Source organism: Cynocephalus volans, chromosome 6 (genome assembly GCF_027409185.1).
Source record: "Cynocephalus volans isolate mCynVol1 chromosome 6, mCynVol1.pri, whole genome shotgun sequence".
NCBI classification, from domain to species: domain Eukaryota; kingdom Metazoa; phylum Chordata; class Mammalia; order Dermoptera; family Cynocephalidae; genus Cynocephalus; species Cynocephalus volans.
In genome coordinates this window covers 108,867,656-108,883,407 of record NC_084465.1, presented here as the reverse complement: position 1 = coordinate 108,883,407, position 15,752 = coordinate 108,867,656, and the positions used below count along the sequence as shown (strand labels likewise).

The following is a 15,752-nucleotide window of genomic DNA, read 5'->3' as shown; positions in this document are numbered from 1 at the left end:
CACCTGCTTTGTAAAAAATATTCTCATATCTGTTTCTTCATTTGGAAAGAATCTATTGCCTCCCTACCATACAAATGAGAGATTTATGCCATTTACACTATCTCTACTATCCTCTCCAACTCCTGATTTTTGTTACTTCATTTTATTCCTTCTAGGGGTTTCCTTTATGTCTAGATATTATGCATAAAGCTCTATGTCTTGATTTAGCCCTTTTAGAAAGTATTTACTTCTCCTTGGAATTAATTTGAGGACATTAGTGATTCCACTTACATTCCTATTCACCTCTCCTCTTCCCTCCCACTTTTTGGTAATTTATTATTATTGTGTTGTCTGGGCGAATAATAAATAAATCTTCCATATGTAGTCACTTGGTTGATTCTAAAAGTTAAGACTAAAAATCTCATCTATAATATGGTTGTAAATATTATTCAGGACACAGCAAAATCATATGAATGGATCCGAAGGGGAAAATAGCCATATACTTCCTTTGTTTGGTTTTTTGCCTATTAATCAAGAAACATGTGTTAGCGGGACATATAAGCCAAATATCAGAGAGAGTAAACTTCCTCACTATTAGTGGTTTCCCATTCTGTATTCCTACAATATTCTGCTCATCTCTCTTTACTAGTCTATAGAATGCTGCATTACAATTTATCAGTTTTATCATTTTATCATTTATCATCAATTTATCATTATAATTTATCAATTTACCTGTCCATCCACAAGCCAAATAGTTTTAAACCTTTTTTCCAGAGTTGGGGGAGGTGGGAGGTGTCACAGACTTGAATATAAAATAAAAGCTATTGACATTTTCCCCAGAAAAATGCATTCACACACAATATTCGGGGTATAGTTTCAGGAGTTTCATAGATCCTCCCCACCCCTCCCCTCGCCTCCTGGGGCCTCAAAGTAAAAACCTCTGCCCAAAGCAGTGTTTCCATTTAGGACAGGGATCTTGTCATTCTTGCATGTCTTTCTCCGCACCTAACTGTCGAAGATGGCAGTCAATAATGTTTGGCTAAATATCTAAATGAATTAATTTTTCCACCTTTTCATGTTGAGTTTTCAAGGACTACTTTTAAAACAATAAGTATTTGTTTTGTAGTATTTGTTTTGTAGTAGCCACTTTGTAACGTAATCCACAGATACTTGGAGGTGGCTTTAAAAATTAGGAGTTTTCAATGTTACCCATGCTGAGGTGTTCAGGGGTGAAAAGTATCAAAACATATACTGATACATGGATATATGGATATATATGTGATAAAGCAAATATAGGGAAATGTTAGTTGTAGAATCTAGTTAGTGGGTACATTGTTTTTCACTGCACAATTGTTTCAACTTTTCTAAATGCTTGAAATTTTTCATAATAATACCTTGGAAGAGTGACTTGTTTTGCCCAAGCAGAGGTATATTCAATTTTCACTTCTTGGAAGATATAAATCGATCACTCCTTCCATTTACAAAGTTCTTTGGAGAGTCAGAATAATTCCCGCAGTACACTCAAAACCAGCACACAAGGTTTCCTTTGGTAGAAAATAATTTTATTAACATAACCAAGCAATTTAGCAAATACAGAGTAAACAGTTCAAAATATGTAATCACTGCACTGAAAATGCGACCCAGTCATTTACCCAGATTTCAGAAGAGATGCGTATAAAACAGGAGGAATAAGTTTTGTGGTTTTAACAGCATCGGTCTTATAGCAGTGAAGCGTTTTACTGACTGCAATCGTGGCAGACTAGTCTACTTCAGTTTCCCTTATCAAAGTCAGAAATACAACACCCTCTCCCATTCGTTAGAAACACACTACCATTACATAGCAGGAGTGGAAGCAGTGATGGAGTCAGGGTGCTAGAGTCTGAATCCTACCTCGATCGGCACTGTAAAATGGGGATAATAAAGATTTCTACATCACTGGGCTGTTGCAACATAAAATGGAAGAGCAGCAGCTGATCAGTTATTATCATTATTATTATTACCCATCACCCGACAAGTCATAATTGTGACATGGAGGAGGCTGGGCCAGTTGTCTCAAAATCTTTTCCGTTTAGAATCCTGCGGTAAGGGCTGAGACAAATGCCTTCGCTCTGATGAGCTCCTTTTCGTAGCAGCAGTCACCGCAAGACTCAATAATCAAAACCCCCTAATCCTGAGCACCCGGGACACCGTTGGTCGTGCGCATGCGCCAGGGTGTTCCCTCGCCCCGCCCTTCTGTGGTGAATGGCCTGTTCCATCACTGAGGGATGCTGACTGTGGAGGGAACTTGGAACCTGGGCCCGGAAGTACAGGAGTGTCACTCAGCCTTTCACTCCATGAGTATTAACTAGGAGTTATTGGACTTCTACCTTGATGATTGCGAGGTTGAGACAAGAGGTCGGAACAGCTCCACCGTCCATCCTCCCCCCCTTACCTGGGAACGTTAGGACTAGCCGGCGTGACGGCCAAGTACGGAAGCCCAGAGGGCCCCGCCCACACCGCGACGGGGCCCCGCCCCGCCCCGCCTCCCCGCAACCCGCAAGTTCCCCACGCCGCGGCGCCACCAGGCAGCTCCTCCTCTTCTCCGCCCCGCCGGCCGCGGGCGCGGGGCACGTCAGCGCTGCCAGCGTGGAAACCGCGGCTGGGCGCGGGAGGCGGAAGTAGTGCACGGGCCCGCCGGGCCACCACCGGACTCCGCCGGCAGCCTCAGCCATGGACGCGTCCCTGGAAAAGGTCCGTAGGCGAGGAAGCGGGGCGGCGCTGCGGCCCGCGGCCTCCGCCTCCGGGGCGACTGTTTCCCGGTCGCGAACTGCCATTGTGACCCGGGGAGGGGGCCGGGGGCTAACGGGCCCTTTCTGAGGAGGCCTGGCCGTGAGAGCTTCCGGCCCAGGCCTGGCCACGTCACGGGTCGGGTGTCTCTCTGGACCGGGCGGGCCGAGGGAGGCCGGGCCGTGTCCTATCGGGGCCGCGGGGCCGACCTCGGGCCCTGTCGAGGTTCTGCGGTGGGCCGGCCTGAGCTCGGCTGGCCTTTCAGATGACAAGAGCTAACAGTTTGCAGCTCCAAGAGCGCTTGCAAAAAAGCCCCAGTTGTTTCGGAGCCGGCTCTAACATGTAGGTTTTCTGTGGTCTTCAAATTAGGCAGAAAATTGGTAAAGCCGTGGTTTTCCAACTTCAGCGTGCGTAAGATCACCTGGGTCCTTGGTAAAAATACAGATTTTCAGCCCTCGAGTCGGAACCTCTGGGGGCAGAACAATCTGCGTGTTTAACAAGTTCCCCCACGTGATTCTGATGCTGTAGCCTACGAACACGGGCAAGACCTCTGAGATACAGAAAGGGGTGGGTACTTCGCAAATGGCGAACTTAGGTTCGGGAATCGCAGCTGCCCCACTATTTCCTGGCTCCCTCTTTCCAGTGGCGAGGAGAGACCCTTGTGTCAACCCGAAATCCCCTGGTAGCAGTGCCTTCCTCTGCTTTCCCCTTGGGGGAACGGCAGCGTGGTGTACCTGGCTGACTTGCTCTAGAGTGTGAAATGGCTTTGATTGTCTCGCATTTAGAGCTTGTAAATGAGAACCGGAGCTTGGGTTTCTCCATGGATTCCTGCCTTAAGTACCTGGCATTCTACCCTCTCTCAAAGTTTTTCTCTTTGTTCTAGCTTGAGATTCTGCTTGTCCAGTCCAGTGCAGACCCAGGTTTTCATACATATGGAATTCAGGAGCAATGCTAGTGGAGCAATGCTAGTGTTATAATACTGCTTCATTTTAATTTTGAACTGACGGAAATAACATATTTTGTCTTTTTTCAATGAAGTAGCTGCTCTAGAGTTGGTCACTTGTAGCTGGATTGTTGAAGGCAGTAATCGTGGAGAAGTTGAGCCAGGTGTATGCATGTGCACACAATGGTCTATCCTCCTCGGTTGTTTAGCATAAATTGGGTGGAAGACAATCAAGAAAAGGAAAAGATAATGTTTTTCTTGCGCCATCTCTGTCGGGAATGTTAAGTGTTTTTTCTGCCTGGAAATAGTCTTTCCAGGCTTCTTATTAGCATGATGTCTACCTTCTGGTTGTTTGAGTTTCAGTTTAGATCAGTGGTTCTTAAGAGTGGGGCAATTTTGTTCCCTAGAGGACATTTGGCAACGTCTGAGATTTTTGATTGTCACAACAGGGGCAGGGAGGTGCTCCTAATACCTAGAAGGTGGGGGCCAGAGATGTGCTAAACATCCTACATTGCATAGGGTAGCCCCCATACCAGAGAATTATCTGGCTCAAAGTGTCAGTAATGCTGAGGCTGAGAAACCGTGCTGTAGATCATGTGTGAAGTATCAGTAGTTGAATACAAAATGATGCTTAAAATCTCCTTTCTGTGTTGTTTCCAATTTCATACAGTGGGGGGACTGGGCTTTGTGTCATTTCAATTAAAAACCTAAAGAACTGGCATGATCTTTTCCTCCAAGAACAGTTCTTTATGGGCAAGTCTGCAAAACAGAGTGGGTTAGAATCCTGCTTTAAATATTACTTTTTCTGGCATTTGATTAGTAGATAACAGCGGTTGCTCACTAAATGTTAATTGATGATAAAAGATCTTAAACTCTCCAAATGAAGATCTGAAGAGGTACTGAAACTCCATCGTGCTTAAAGCTGGAGTATTCACAAAAATTGCAGTGATCTTTTAGGAATTCAGAACGTGTAGGCTGGAAGTTTCTGCCTTAAGCCAGTGTGCAAACTCTGAATGTAAGTTTTTCAGAACTAACAGTTTTATTTTTATATTCCCTTAATAACAGAGGACCTTACGTGTAATGAACAATTTCTTTTGGTGCTAAGTGGGCAGAAAAGAAAAAGCATTACTATAATATAAATGTTGATGACTTTGTGTTCTGAAAAATAATTTAAATCAAAATGAAACATTGAATTGTTCCCTTTATTCCTGTTTCTTTGAGAAATAGACTAATCTGGGTTAATTCTGTATTGCTAATATAAATTCGAGAGCTATTTGAGCTGTTCTGAATGATCCCATTTAAACTGATCCTTGCATAATTCATACTGGCTACAGAAACCACAATGTTATTTGATACTCATCCTCTAAAATTTCGAGTAATATCTCTCTAAAATGTAGTATGCTGTTATTCAGTAGAATCACTCAGTACATTTCCTTTGGTCCAAATATAATTCTCCACCCTTGCTTCTTCCTTAGGTAATAAATACATAAACGTGCAGACCTGCAGTGACAGAGCCATTTTCTTGTCTTGATTTGTTTTTTTTTTTTTTTTTTAACAACAGTATCAGTTTTCTTATATTTGAAATTAGTGATGACTGAAGAAACCAGGTAGGTTAATTAAGGGGGCCAGGAATTCAAATTAAGAGAGTAGGAGTAGGGACTCTTCCCCTCTCCCCAGTACTATATGTCTGACATATAAGGACAGACCCTGTAGCATAGTCTTACAGTGTTTATTTATGTTAATATTCAAGTTAAAAAAAAATGCCACAGGAAGTAATTACTCTGGTGACGATCTTAGTAGATTGATTATTCAACACACATATACACTTTTCAGTAAGAACTTGCTACTTTAAACTTATAGAAGAGCCCGTGTCTTTTCCTGTTGCTTGAAAACTTTCATTCTTCCTGGTTATTATGTTTAGACAAGATGTACTGCAATTTTAGTTACATCCTTGAGCAAACCTAGCGTGGAGATTATGAACCTCAGCACTACTGACATTTGGGGCCAGATAATTCTCTGTTGTCGGGGGCTGCCCTGTCCATTGTAGCATGTTCAGCAGCATCTCTGGCCTCCACCCACTAGATGCTAGTAGCACCTCTCTCCCCAGCTGTGACAACTAAAAATGTCTCCAGATAGGGGCAATTGTCCCCTAAGGGTGGGGTGAATTGCCTCTTGTTGAAAATCACTAAGAGGATCTAGAGATTCACTGTCTAGTTCTGTAGCTACTAGCCACATTTGGCAATTTAAATTTAGATTAATTAAATGTAAATAAAATTTGAAATTCATTTGCTCACTCCTACTAGCCACCTTTCAAGTGCTCCACAGCTGCATGTAGACTGTGATTGCCATACCAGGCAGCACAGATATGGAACATTTCTATCACCAAAGTAAGTTCTACTGGATAGCACCAAAGAACTGGGCAATTTAATTACTTATTATACCTAATTCTTGCCTCTGAAAGTGGCAACTTTAACCATTCCTGACCTAAATAATGATGACTCAACTCGTTTTTGGTTCTTGTATGCATCTTAAGTTTTGTGGTTTTGGTTGGGGTTTTTTTGTTTTTTGTTTTTTGTTTGTTTTTTTTTTTGTCCTCTCTGGGCCTGATTTTGGACAATTCTTTATCACCTTACTGTTATGCTAGAATTTGATAAGGAGCAGTAGGAGCAGCATGAATGGAACATTCCTGATCATTGCTTACTGATCAAGACTGCCAGAATTTCTGTTCCTGCTCCTTACTTAAAAATATGGATAAAGTACCCCTATTAGGCAAGCTAAAAATGAGCAACTTCTGTATATGCCTTTGTAGGTTCTACTCTTTTATATCAAGTGGGAGGACTTCTGTGAGGACATGATAGGCTATAATTTTAACAGTCATTTAACGCTGATCCCTACATCATCCTGATGTGAGGGTTTTGCATACAGGTAGGTGGTGGCTATGGTGGTAAATGATTATGTAATGCTGGGTGTCAGAGAAAACTAATGGGATTTAGCCATGGTACAAAGTTCCTGATCCCAAAAATTTGTGGCCTTAGTGATTCTTGATTTATTCAGGATTACAGAGGTAGTCAGTAGGAGAGCTGTGTTGGCTTTTCCCAGTCCCGTGTGTGTTCCACTATGTCTAGGATTGTTATAGGTAGGAGTTGCTTGAGCTTCACGTCATCTCTTGTCGCCTACTGCAGAAACCTGTTTTGATTTATAATTTTTATTAGTCAAAGCTCAACTATGTTCAAAGCCCCGTGCTGAATGCTGAAGGAGACACAAGGTGAATAAGACATGATCCCTCCATGTTACATTCTAGCAAGGGGCATACATTTTTTAGATAAATCCTGGAGCAAGTGACCAGGAAAGATTTTGTGGAAGAGATTCTTAGGTAGAATATTTAGCTCAGAATTATGCTTTTCCAGAATCTGTTTTAATTGTAAATGTAATGTAGATTTTTCCTTTATGATATGATTATGCCTCATGATATTACTGGTAGAATATAAATCAAGAGACAGCAAAGCCATTTCATCTTTTGATGTTAAATCAGATATAAAAAAGAACCAATGCCTCCAGATACCTTGAAAATGTCCAAAAATTCCTTTCAGAAATTTGATTTATCTAGCTGAAACTAAATCTATTTAAGTAGTATTCAAGGGCCACAAAATTATTTCAGAATTGTTTTTGTTGTTTAATTACTATTACAATAGTTTTTTGCTTTGCTGCAAATGTTAAGTGTGCAGCCACCTTACAGTTAGGTAGTCCCTAGCCTTCAGCCCTATTATTTTTAATTTCTGTGGAAAATTCATTCTTGAGTTTCAAATGACTGAGGGAGGAATAAACTTTTCTAATACAACCTTTTTCGTACTGCAGAAAAGCAGAAACAGCAAAATAAAGCCTGCACTTTGAAAGCGCACCTTAGTGATGTTGGACGTTTAGCTACAGTGAGCTTTTCAGCAGCCTAGTGAGACTGAATTACTTATTAGACTGAACAATTGATTAGGTAGAACCATGTGAAGGTGCTGTTCTTGAACATTAAAAACAGTTGAATATTGGCAGTTTTTACACAGTTCCATCTTAAAGAACTGAAGATACATACGGCTTCAGGAATTGAGGATTTCTTTTCCTCAGAATTTATCTTATTATTTTAAAGATAGTGCTGCCAACATTAATCCTACAAATTCCAATTCTGTTTTGGAAATAATGATATCGGTAAGAATAATAGATATCTTTATTTTTCTGATTTGATTGCCTTCTAACAAGTCTTAGGAAACACACTCCCTTTAAAGAAGCTCAGTGAAAAAGCTGTTATATCTGTGACTGTAGCATGCTTCTCTTTAATCAATTTTCTTTTTGTTGCAGAATAAATGTGTGATGCCAATAAAGCATAGTAAAGTTTTTAGAAATAAAGCTTGCCTGTTGTGTAGTATTTTACCATCTGTATAGTTATTTGGAAGCATTTACTCATGATATAATGTTTAAATGAATTGGTTCTCCAGAAGTAGTGGTCTCTAGAAATACATTTTTTTTGAAACTTTGGCTTGGAAGCATTTCTAACACATATGTAAGACAAGTGATTTGGGTGCCTTCCCACACATACTGCTTTCTGTGACTGGGGTTTGATCCAGTGTCATTGATTTTGCTGCCTCCTTACCTCTACCAGATTTTTACCACTGTTGTGTATTTTTGCCTTTTTCTTTTCCCATTTATTCTTTTCTGCCTCTCTTCTTGAGGAATTTGTAAGGGTAAGTACTAATAAATACACCTTATATAATACTCGTATATCCCTTTTCAAGTAGGAAATTATAGTGCTTAATGAGCCAGTTATTACAGTATGTCTTCATGTTCCCACAGAAACACTCAAGCATAGAGTCCATGATAGTTATAACTAAGATTTTCAAAGAGTGTCCAATTCTTAGAAGACAGAAGGAGACAATAGTGCCTGGTTCTTAATTAAATACTCTACTGCTGAAATCAGGCAAATAATACTTACAAATATAGAAATCGAGACTCCAGCAAGATAAGCCAGGTTCTCAAATTACTGTATAAACTTGGAGAATTCCTGTCCTTTTATCATTGGCCCATAAGGAACAGTTGTATTTCTGTGGCAGCTGCTGCCCTGTTTTTGTTGTTGTGGCTTCTCAGATACGTAGTAGACATGTTAGTGTTTTGGGTGCTTGTTTAACTAGTGCTAAACAGCAGGCACTATTTGTTTTCATTTGGGAGGAAAATGTATGATTTTTGGAGAGATGAAGATTATCAGTATTCAGGATTAACTTTGTTTAGAAAGCTGTGGAAGGTAAGAGTAGTTGGTACATTAGAAATAGCAATTTGGAGCTTTATCTCATTTTGATCAGTTGGAGAAAGGTAGTGGTTTTTTATACGTCTCATACATACAGTGTAAACTAGCATTTGATAACACCAAGGTCTTCTGTCTGATGTGAGCAGCTGGTTTTTCTTTAGTTTTTCTTCTTTCAATAGCCCTAGAGTCCCCCAAATATTGACATTCCTCCCCTGAAAAAAATAGTTTATTGAAACTACAGTATTATATGCTTCGATTATTTATGAATGTTATGATTTATATTTTTTAAATGTAATTTTAGATTTCTTTTTATTCCCTTTTTTTTATATTTCCCAAACAGCAGTTATATGTGTACCATGTTTGTGGATTTTGTCATATTAGTGTATCACCTATACTATTATTTGCTTAATATTTTCTTTTAAATTGACTTTAAATCAATTTACATCCCTCCTTTTTTTTTTTTTTAAATCGAGGGACAGTTTACATATAATAAGAATATCTGTTTTAATTTTACAGTTTGTGTTTTGGAAGTTGTGTATATTCATGTAACCACCAGCACCATCAAGATATGGGGCATTTTCATCTCACTTGTGTCCCTTTGCAGTGGATCCCTGATCTGCTTTCTGTCACCATAGTTTTGCCCTCCCCACCCACCCACCCCCTTTATTTTTTAAAGTTAGATCTGTGCTAAGCAGTAATGTCTGTGCTTTGACAGACAGGAATTTGAGGTATTACTTTTTTTTCCAATTCACGTAAAAGTAAGTGTGTAATTTTTTTAAGTCAACACTTTGGTAAACTGGTTTAACTGAAGAAGGTGTATACAAGAGCTTGATTAAGCATGCTTGAAAGCTGAGAAAACATAAAAAGTGATGTAGTTCAGTAATTCCCAAATCTTAAGGCCAGACCCATTTTATTATTTTTCTACTGCAATTTCTGCTTTTGAAAGGTTATGATAAGCAACTTCTGAGTTAATAAACTTCATTTATTAACAAATGATTGTTTATACCATTTTATTAGTAGCTGCAAACATTCATTAAATTGCTGTTTGTTTTCCAAACTGAAGGTTACATCCTGTATATGGGATGTCAAATCAGTTTAGCAGGTGATGACTAGCAGTTTTAAAACATAAGATGGCGGAAGATAGAATGTATTCCAGATAATAAGGGTAGGAGTTGCACCAGTGGTGCAATTTCCTACTATAGAATTACTCCCCTTATACTTTACCTTGCATTTGATTCTTGGTACCCCCCAACACTTAAATTATGAGAACTTTAAGAAATTTTAACATTACGTGTATAAATATTTCTTTTTCTGATAGTGGCAGGGTATTTTAATATCCCATACTGAGTGAAAGTGATGAAAATCATCCAGTATAAAAATGATTCCTGAAAAAATGCCCATAAAGAGATGAACAGTAGGGCTTGTTTTACAAAATGAGCTGCCTTTTGAAGTCTCAGTTCTATGACATTAGGTTACAACTGAATGGTTCTCCAGAACCTTGAAATTGAATTAAGTCATGTCATGCATCTGTGTTAGATATAATTGTAGCAAAAATAATGAATCCACTTCATTACACAGCAGAATCAACCATAGCTGAAATATAATTTATAAATTTGCAGCCTAATGAGAAGTATAACTGTTTCTAACTTCTCAACAATCAGCATTTATCATTTTTGTAATCAGAAAATGTATGTGTGGAAATACACACTCTGTAATGCTTTGTTGCACTTTTTTTTTTTTTTTAAATGGTATAATGGCTACAAGCCTCTTTAAGGCTTAGGGACCTGGGGTGGGAGATGGTCCTAGGAATCCAACCCAGAAGTTCTTGTTGGTTACGGCTCCCTTTCCTAGAAAAGCATATTAAAACACCACATTCACATACTATATTACAGCCTGGTTGGCTTACATAAGGATGGTAGGAAAGATGATGGAAAGAAAAGAGACCTAACAGCAACTGACCTCAGAAGAGGTAATGGAATTTATTGACATATTTGTTAATAAAGGGATGTTGTTTTCTGAAATTGTTTCTAGTAGGCCCCAGATTTTCAGTAAGGTCATTTTACTCAAGATTTACATAAGGGAAAATGTATTCAGATATGTTTAGAGGTAGGAAAAAGAGTCTGTTGTAGCAATATTGTGTGATCCTTGAGTATTGAGAGTGATGCCATAGGCAATACCTACACCACAGGTGCTCTACTTTCAAGTTGTCTTTTATTTTACCGTATAACTCAACCACCATCGTAAAACTTTGCATGGGTTTCACTAAGTGAAATAATGGTTTAAGATCTGAAGTAAACATTTTAATTAAGGGTAGGGTTACTGTGCATCCTGGTATGCACAGGACCATCCCAGTTTATACTTTTCATCCTTGTTTAATTATTACTACTACGTCCTTTCACTCTTAAAAATGCCCCAGTTTGGGTGATAAGTTTATGGTCATCTAGTTGAGATTATAGTAGGATAGAAATTTTCCCTATAAGGAGAGTTGCTCCTTTTCTAGGTGAAAACATTGTTCGAGGAAGAATAATCTTTATAATTAAACCTTAGTTCTAATTACGATTTTTGAGTACAGAGATTTTTCACAGTGTGAGCTGCTTTATTAATTTGGTAAAATTGAGAAGCAATATTGCTTAGTGGTTAAGAGCACTGGTTCTAGAGTAATAAAGGCTTTTAAATTCTGGCTCTAAAGCATACTAACTGTTGCTTGGGATTCGTTAGGAAGTAATGCATGTAAAGGGGTTAATTAGCATAATGCTTGGAATATAGTAAGCAACCCAGTAAGTGTTAGTAATTCTTAAGGATCATAAACCTTATTGAATACTTATTCTGTGCCAGACCCTGTCATAGGTGCTAAGGGATACTGATATTCTATGACATTTTTCCTAGGAACCTAATGTAGAATACTATTTTCCCCCCAATATCATAAAACAGTTTTCTTCTATATACTGAATAATAGACATCCTTATACAATTTAATGTTCTTCATACATTTAGGTTTGTGTCTGGCTGTTATCCTGCTGTTATCAGTATTGGTAATACAGCTACGTTGTCTGACACTAACAGGTGCTGAGGATACAAAATGTGAATAAGTAGTGGCCGCCCTCAGCAGAAGCTTATGTAGGCATGGTTTTTAGTTTTAAGGGATCAGTTAATAGATATACGACAGATATACAACTTTTTTTAGATCATTCCTTGGCTTAGAGCCTAATATTATCCTACAATTGGATAACACTTTACATTTTGGATTATCCACTTAATGCAACAAGTACATGAGGGCCTATAGCATTGGAGCCATATCATATTCACATTCAATTTACCCAAATTTAACTGTAAATGCTACTTTCCCTACCCATTCACTCCCTCCCCCAGCTCTCCAAAAGAGAGTAAGAGCAAGAACAATTTAAACGTCAGCCAGTCCACTCCTTGAGAGTGCACTGTAGAGTGATAGACTTTGATGGGAGATTATGAATCACATTTCCTCCTGCCTTTCACAGTGTAAGCATCTTGTCATTACATGTGGTTGTAATGTTTATGAATATGTATTGTCCACACAAAGTGACTTCTAAACTAAATCAACTATTTTGTCTAACTGAAAAAATTTGTTCCATTTCTGTAGGAAAAATTAGCTGTGTTGCATTTATAAAGAGTCAGTATGTTCATATTCAATTTGACATGCCTTCCTAAGGGATTTTTAAGGGGTACTATGACAGTCTGAGAAGTGTGCCAACTTTAGATCCTTGGTCTTAAAAGAAAAATCAAAATTAGTAGGAGTCTGAATCCCTGCATTCCAGAAGCTTATAATCTAATTGGGGAGTATATCTGTACTGGAAAGAACATCTGTAAAATAATTCACTGTCGAGGGTATAAGGAATCATAAAGATAGAGTTGCGTATCAGGATGGCCCCAATTTTCGAGGGTTCTGTCCCAGTGTCCCCATAAATACAACAATTTTTTGTCCAGGGGGCATTGATGTCGTTAGAGGGGACGTGAAAGAGTAAAAATGCTTTATCCAGAAAGATTTCTTGGAAATATTGAATTGTGATTGAATAGGTAGCTAGAGATAGATAAAAGGCACAAGGATATTTCTAACAGGACAGGTGTTAGAAGCTTGAAGTGTGGAGGTGTGAATGTGTGTGTCACAGGAGGTGACAACAATAAGGAACATGACCAGCAGATTGAGGAGTTAAGATAAATTCTCTTGACTATTATCTGTTCCTCATCCTACTAAAAATAATTAACTGAAAGCACTGAGACCCTTTTAGATTGCTTTATAACCTATCTTATGGTTACATTTGTGAATTTTATTGAAAACACCTCTTTTAAAATGATTTTTCTATTTTGGGTGAAAATCCAGTGGTTGTGGCTACATGATTACTTTGTAAGCCCTTTTGGGAGTCAGTGTGATGTAATAGTGGCCAGAAATAGGAGTCAGGGATCCAGAATTCTGGAATCATGCTGTAATTTATTCGCTCCATGATCTCAGGCAAGTCACTTTACCTCTCTAAGTCTTAGTTTCCTCACCTCTAAAATGTTAGACCAGAATCAGAGGTTTTCATGCTATTCTTTTTTTTTTTTTTTTCTTCCTTCTAATGGAGCTTCTTACAAATGAAATTTTACTCAAAACCCTATGTATAAAAAAGAGTTGATCTTCTTAATGGGAGATGGGGAGCTAAAGGCCCCAACTTTCTACCCAAACCTTCCTTTCCAAAGTTCTTCCCAGAAGTTTTAAGGCTCAAAAGAACACAGCTGGAAAACTCTGGACTAGATCGCTATGGTTCCTTCTAGAATTTAACATTTTCTTATTCTTATATTGATAAATAGAGTAGAATTTCTTAATAATAAATTTGAAGAGGTAATGCAGTACTAAATGTAGTACACATATATTGCACATCTATTCTGTAGAAAATATTACTAGGTGCAATAGGCAATATGAAGAGAACAGAAGATAAATACAGGTCCTCCCTCAAGCAGTGCACTTGAAAAGTGAGAGGGAAACAAAAAAGAGAGCTTCTGTAACTTTTTGTAACACAACTCATACTATGTTAGAGATTCCAGGCAAAAAGATTTTTCCCCTAAAAATCGTTACAAAGATTAAGAAGAAAGTAAGGAAAATGTGTGTGTGTGTGTGTATTTTAATTGTGCAAGCATTTTTAAATTTTTGTTTCAGTTACTTTTTGGATGGGAGATAAATGTACACATAGTACTAAAATCCAAAAGGGTCAAATGGTACAAACTGGAAAGACCCCCTCAGACCTCAGTGCTCATCTTTCCAGTTCCATTCTCTGGAGGTAATCACTGTTACCAGCTTCTTCCAGATATATGCTCTGTGTGGCTGCTGTAACAAATTATCACAAACTGCATGGCTTTATTTTTTATTTATTTATTTATTTATTTATTTATTTATTTATTTTGTTGTTGGCATTATGCTTTAATGATGCTGGTCAGAGTAGATCTCGCACTTCCCAAACATTAAAAATATGCAATCAATTTTCTGGCAGAAAGCTTGGAAGTGTCGTTTGTTTCAACACATTCTTCAAAAGCCACCAGATATTTCCACCCAGTTGAGGGCATTATCATCCCCTCCATTAGTCTTTTCATTTCTTCCATTTGTGCCACCTCTCAACTGGACAACATGAATCATTTTCCCACCATGCAGCCAATGTTACAAGTCAAATACTAGGTCAGATACTTCCTCCTTAATATTCTCTTGGCCTCCCAAGAGCAAAGTACTTAAGGTGCTCAAAATAGAGAGTCCTCTTTTCACATCATGTGTCATGCTTTGTTTTGATGACATTAAATTCAGTGTGTCACCCTGGATCATGATGAATTCAGGCTAAGTGGATGGTCTGCACACCCAACATTCTTACCACTTCAGGAGCATTCTGTGTCAGTCAATAAGAGGTGAGACAATTAACTCTCTAAATGTTACTATTATGATATCAAATATCTATATTTACTAATAATAGCTATTTTTCAAACTGCGTGGCTTTAAACAACGGAAATGTATTATTCTCTCACAGTGTTGAGGGCCGGAAGTTTAAAATCCATATCACTGAGTTGAAATCAAGATGTTGACAGGGCCGCTCTCCAGAGGCTCTGGAAGAGGGTCCCTTCTTGCCTGTTCCACCTTATGATGTCTGCAAGCATTCCTTAGTTTGGGGTGATATCAGTCCAGTTTTCAAAGCCATGAGACATTCTTAATTTTGTGTGTGTGTGTGTATGTGTGTGTGTGGAGTCACTCTCTGTCTCTCTCTTTTACAAGGATGCATGTGATTGCATTTTGTGCCCTCTTAGATAATTCAGAGTAATCTCACCATTTCAAATTCCTTAACTTAAACACATCTGCAAAGATTTTGCCATATAAGATACCATATTCACAGATCTCAGGGATTAGGATCTTTTTGTGGGGTGGACATTTTTCAGCTTACTATAGTAGTAAAACAAATAGAATACTGTACACACTTTCCTGGACCTTGCTTCTAGTAGTGAAAACCAGGCATAACCAAGGATCCGTTAATTCAGGACTAGTTAACTATGGTACCTCCGTAGGATGGAATAAGGTATAACCACTAAGAAAAATGAAGTGAGCATACTGACATGAAACCAGTTACTATAAAGTAGGAAAAAGCAAGTTGCAGAGGTGCATGTGAGTAAGGTGAAAATTTGGAAAGAGATATGTCAGGCTTAAAAGTGGCTTCCCCTGGGAAGCAAGACTAGAGGACTTTTACTTTTTGTTATATTTTTGTACTGTTGGAAGTTTTAATATCATGCATGTACTTTA

At 38.5% G+C, this 15,752-nt stretch overlaps 1 protein-coding gene across 5 annotated transcripts in view; it reads left to right on the top strand.

The window, feature by feature from the left end:
* The first annotated feature begins 2,551 nt into the window (after window positions 1-2,551).
* PDXDC1 (pyridoxal dependent decarboxylase domain containing 1) overlaps window positions 2,552-15,752 on the top strand; it is a 47,555-nt gene continuing 34,354 nt past the window's right edge. For all 5 annotated transcript variants that reach the window (XM_063098651.1, XM_063098650.1, XM_063098653.1 and 2 more), the window contains exon 1: window positions 2,552-2,709. In XM_063098651.1, the coding sequence (XP_062954721.1) occupies window positions 2,689-2,709 (21 nt within the window). In that variant the 5' untranslated portion in view covers window positions 2,552-2,688. The remainder of the gene's footprint in view (window positions 2,710-15,752) is intronic.